The following is a 5,000-nucleotide window of genomic DNA, read 5'->3' as shown; positions in this document are numbered from 1 at the left end:
CGTGTGAATTATATAAAGTAGGAAGAAATGAGTATACCCAAGCCATGAGAGAGGCGAAATTAAACTTTGAAAAAGATATAATCAAAAAATGTACAAGCCAACCAAGTCTTTAAGTACATAGATAGTAAAACTAAGAGCAGAGATCAGATTAGCGCCGTCAAATACAATAACTTGTGTAAAATCCTAAATGAGAAATTTCAGTCAGTGTTTGTCCAGGACCCATACTTTGATATGGTAGATACTCGTACCCATAAGTGCATCATAAGAAAATCAGACAGCATACCTATTAAAATTTTATAGATCATGGAAAATGAAAGGACTGTAACCATTGAAAGACAAGTAAAACCAAAATCAAAAACCAAAACCATCCCTATGTTGAACGTAGATAATTACCTAAGTCACCCATACAATCAAACAACGTTTTCTATGACTGTCTCTTGCGTAATCGGAGCCTAAGCGATGTAAACAAGATTCAAACTCCACGCAGCCGAAGGAGCAGCTACAAAGAGCAAGGAAAACAGGTATAATTTGCTCGTGGAGAATATCCACAAGCTTTCAGAAATGTACTTATAAACCCAATTATAAAACCAGGGAAAAAAATCCATCAGAATCAAAATCGTATAGATTTATCAGCCTTATCACTTGATTAGGTAAAATATTTGAAAACATTATGACCAAAAGACTAAACTGGCGGCTAGAAACTAACAACAAACTAGACATAGACATATCAGGCTTCCGATCAAACCACACCACAGAAGATGCACTCAAAACAATAGAATCAAATTGGTATAAACAACATAGAACTAAAATTCACTGATAGCCAAGACATATTAAGGCTGAGATTCGACACCCCAAAATTAAATTGGTCTAAACACATAGATAACATAAAAATAAAATCTATTAGAACAAATATCATGAAAAAGTTAGCAGGATATAACTGGGGAGCAAAAAGGGAAACTCTGCTAAAGTTTTACAACATTTATATAAAACCAAAGATAGAATATGGCCTATCCATTTATGGAACAGTAAATAAATCAGAAAAAAAAATAGAAACAATCCAAAATACAGCAATGAAAATAGCCACAGGATGTTTCAAACCCTCTCCAATAATAACATTACAAGCAATCACAAGCAAACCCCCAATAACAGAAAGAATAAATGAACTTGCCTGTATTCTAGTAATAATACTTTCAAAACCAGACAATTTACCAGTAAAAAAATAAATTGTAAAAAGTATTCGAGACTACAAACCAAAGACAAAAGTACATGGACTCGTAAAGTCATCAAAACTTTCAAAAAACTAAAAATCAAAATCAACATAAATAAGATCCTGAATATAACTCCAATACCGCCGTGGCACAATATTTCCCAAAAATTAGTTACAAATTTCATTGATGGCTTCTCAAAAGACCTGTCAAATGAAATAATTGGGAAACAATACAAAATGCTAACAAACACAAAATATGAAAACTGTAATAAAATATTCACAGATGGATCCAAAATAAATGAACCTCAGTCAACATCTGCAGCAATTTATATCGAACAAAAAAATATCACTATAATCTGGAAACTACAAGGAATACTCAAATTCTAGAAGTAGAATTATATGCCATAAATCAAGGCCTGAGATATATAGAAATTAACAAACTGATTTTCACAGATTCCCTTTCATCTGTAATGATTCTACAAAACCACAAACCCAGCAACTATAAACAAATCACATACGAAATACAAAACAAATTTTCTCACTAACAATGCAAAATTACAATGTAACAATTCAGTGGATCCCAGCGTACAAAAGCATATAAGGAAAGGAAATAGCAGATCTTGCGGCGAAGAAAGCTCATGATCTAAATAATTTCACAAGCATGAGACAAAATACCAACAACTTGATAAAAGATCTCAAAGCAAAAATTAAAATACTCTAGGAATAACAATTAACCAAAACCCTCATCACAAAAAGCTATCACCTCAAAGATTCCACTCCACAACCATGGTGCAGATCAAAAACTAGAAAACAAGATGTTTGTCTAACAAGAATACTGACGAATCACACGAGACTCAGAAAACATCTACACAGATTAAAACTAGAAACAGAACCAAGCTGCAGATGGTGCCAATACCCAGAAGAAACAATAGAACACCTTACACTACAGTGTCCACGTTTCCATTCTGAGAGAACTAAACTAATAGAGGTTCTAAAAAAAATCAAAATTAACAATCCTAATATCTCTTTACTCATTACAGGAGATAATCATCCATCACTTAAAAAGTACTACATTTTAAGACATATGAAGATCTTCCTACAAAGAACAAGAATAGTGAATATCATATAAAACAGGGAACAAAACTATAACCAACAAAAGAAAACCTGCAATAAAAAAATAGAAGACTCCAGAAATCAAGATCCAGGGAATATAGACAAAAAAGTCTAAGACCCTATAAAAGAAGAAAGAAAGAAGAAAAAGGTATAAAAAAGAAGAGGAAAAGCTGTTGGGATTTGAAGCAAACGTGTTTCTGGAGAAATCAGGATACGGCCGCCGTATCAGTTGTCACTTCCTTTTCTTTGGCAAGTTTGCGTCATTCTTTAACAGTTTGACATATAGCTTGTACGTAGAACATAATATGGTTGGTTTACAAGGAATATAAAGAGAATATGTGTATTTATTATTTCCGGATCACGTGACAGATTGACCAGAATGTTTTTTTTTTTCTTTTTGGTATCAATAATTTTTTCATGGAATTGGAAGGGTCGATTGTCATGAGATCACAGTGCTAGAATACCTCACCTGTCTCGTAGTCTTATAGATACTTGGCCATTACAAGACAGTTTGATTGAAGTGTCTTTCTTCTATCTTTTCAATTCCATCATTTTGATGTATTTATCTGAGGTCTTCTGTGGTAATAAGATGAAAAAAATAAGGTAAAAACATAATTTAATGATAATGTATAAGGACTTTAGTTTGGATGTATGGTACTTATTCACTTAACTTGCAGTTATATACCTTTGATGTATATTAGCTTTAGGAAAGGTAAATCCCCTGATTAATTTGTTTTCTAAAAAAATTGTTTTGTAAGTATTGAAATTTTTAAAAAGAGCTTTGCAACATATATTCAGACTAGAGAGTTTCAATTTCATTCCTTATTTGAGGTCAGTTACAGGTGGTTATTTGATAGCTCATGCTAAAGTGACAATAAGTGCAATATCCGTTGGTGGGATAGTATTATCATTATATATCAGAAATATAGTTATTGTCTTGTAGCCTACTGTTTTGCTAATTTATATTTTATCTCCTAGACAGCAATATGATCAGTTTAGACCATCTGCCGTCACCTCCGCCTTTGGGGTTTGTAACAACTTACGAAAATGATGGTCGCTTGAGGGCACAAGAGGCCTGTCAAGCGCTCAGTACAGCAAAATCTTGGGTTAGTTATATTTGTTACTGTAATTGTGTTACAGATAGACTAGAATTTTTAGAATTAATTTATGAGAATATATTCAGTTGATTTTTGTATTCAAGAAAAAAAAAAAAAAAAAAATATATATATATATACATATATATATAAATATATATATATATATATATATATATATATATATATATATATATATATATATATATATATATATATGAATAAGGAGGTAAGCACTTCTTTAATTGGATGAAACTTAAAAAAAAAAAAAAATTGACAGCTTGGAGACCAGTTCAATGAAGTAGTTGTTGGACAAGAGCCAGTGCGCACAGCCCACAATAAACAGGAAGCACGAGATGCATTTTATGCACACACAGAGACACCCTGGCAACGTGTTATGTCAGCATAGTAAGTTTTGTCATGTTTTTATAATTATCTTGTTATTTCATCATTATCAGTCATCAATCAGCATCAATCATTATGATCAGTAATTATCATTAGTTATTATTGTTATTGTCATTATCATTATTATTATTATTGTTGTTTATATGATTATTATAGATTTATTATTATCGTAATTAGATATATTGATAATATTATTATCATCTTTTATTTTCATTGCGTATAATATTCCAGCTATGAAGAGGGATGGGAAGCAGCACTGCAGGAGATGGTGAGGTGCAACAATGAGAAAAATATGCCGCAAGCCCTGTCAACCATTGCCTCTCTTATCCTGAATGGACTAGGACTCATAGCAAAAGCACAGGCCTTTTTACCGTCTGCAAGTGTAAATGGCAGCTTAGCCATAGCTGGTATGATACTCCACTGCAACCAAATTTACTTTTCTATTGTTTGTAGTGACCTTTTGCATGGTTATATCTTATTTACTGAATGATGTGATCAGAACTAATTTAATTTTCCTTTTTGTATTTTATACTTTTTCTGTTTTACTGATTGCTCAAATAACTCTTCATTACATGCATTTCAGAGATATTCATCACATTTTTGCTCTACAAACTCTCCAAAATTACATTTTAAACATACAATTTTCTAGTCATCCGCCAGTAATTATTTTTCCTGGCTCTGGTTAATTTTCTAAAGATAAGGAAAACTGTAAAAGAACTTTCTTAAGGCAAACCAGATTGACAATTTCAACATTATACCTTGAGTATAGCAACTTACTTTGACTGCATCTTGTACCAGATGCACGCAGTCCAGGTGGAAGTGTAGTGAGCGTTGAGTGGCATCCTCACACAAACACCCTGGCAGCCGTCTTCTGTGATGATACTGTGAGGGTGTTTGCTGCAGGACGAAGCATCACACCGCTCCTGAAACATCGCTTGCAGAAGTACATTACTCAGGTGGCATGGATGTAAGCTAAAGTCAATTGGTTGGAATTATGTTTCTTATCCATTTGTACTTTTTAAAGTCGTTGAAATAAAAACAGTGAATAGATATCTAGTGTGTTCAGTGTTTGATTAGTATAACCACAGCCAGTATGTTATGTGAGACAGCTATATGTTTATTTATTTATTGTTTATTATATTTTATACAGGCCCTTTTCAGCTTCCCTCCTGGCAGTAGGT

The 5,000-nt window shown here is 32.6% G+C and overlaps 1 protein-coding gene across 3 annotated transcripts in view; it reads left to right on the top strand.

Moving 5' to 3' along the window:
- Positions 1–446: 446 nt before the first annotated feature.
- Positions 447–5,000, top strand: part of LOC113820380 (aladin) — a 13,025-nt gene continuing 8,471 nt past the window's right edge. Inside the window, exons 1-7 of one of the 3 annotated variants that reach the window (XM_070124768.1) lie at positions 447–521; positions 2,248–2,468; positions 3,299–3,426; positions 3,695–3,822; positions 4,051–4,226; positions 4,618–4,786; positions 4,970–5,000. The exon at positions 4,970–5,000 is cut by the window's right edge and continues 129 nt beyond it. In XM_070124768.1, the coding sequence (XP_069980869.1) occupies positions 3,307–3,426; positions 3,695–3,822; positions 4,051–4,226; positions 4,618–4,786; positions 4,970–5,000 (624 nt within the window). In that variant the 5' untranslated portion in view covers positions 447–521; positions 2,248–2,468; positions 3,299–3,306. Of the gene's footprint in view, positions 522–2,247; positions 2,570–3,298; positions 3,427–3,694; positions 3,823–4,050; positions 4,227–4,617; positions 4,787–4,969 lie in introns of all 3 variants that reach the window. The other 2 variants (XM_070124766.1, XM_070124767.1) reach the window with 2 other exon arrangements.

Source organism: Penaeus vannamei, chromosome 8, assembly GCF_042767895.1.
Source record: "Penaeus vannamei isolate JL-2024 chromosome 8, ASM4276789v1, whole genome shotgun sequence".
NCBI classification, from domain to species: domain Eukaryota; kingdom Metazoa; phylum Arthropoda; class Malacostraca; order Decapoda; family Penaeidae; genus Penaeus; species Penaeus vannamei.
The sequence above is the reverse complement of the archived record's forward strand: the minus strand, read 5'-3'. Positions and strand labels throughout refer to the sequence as shown.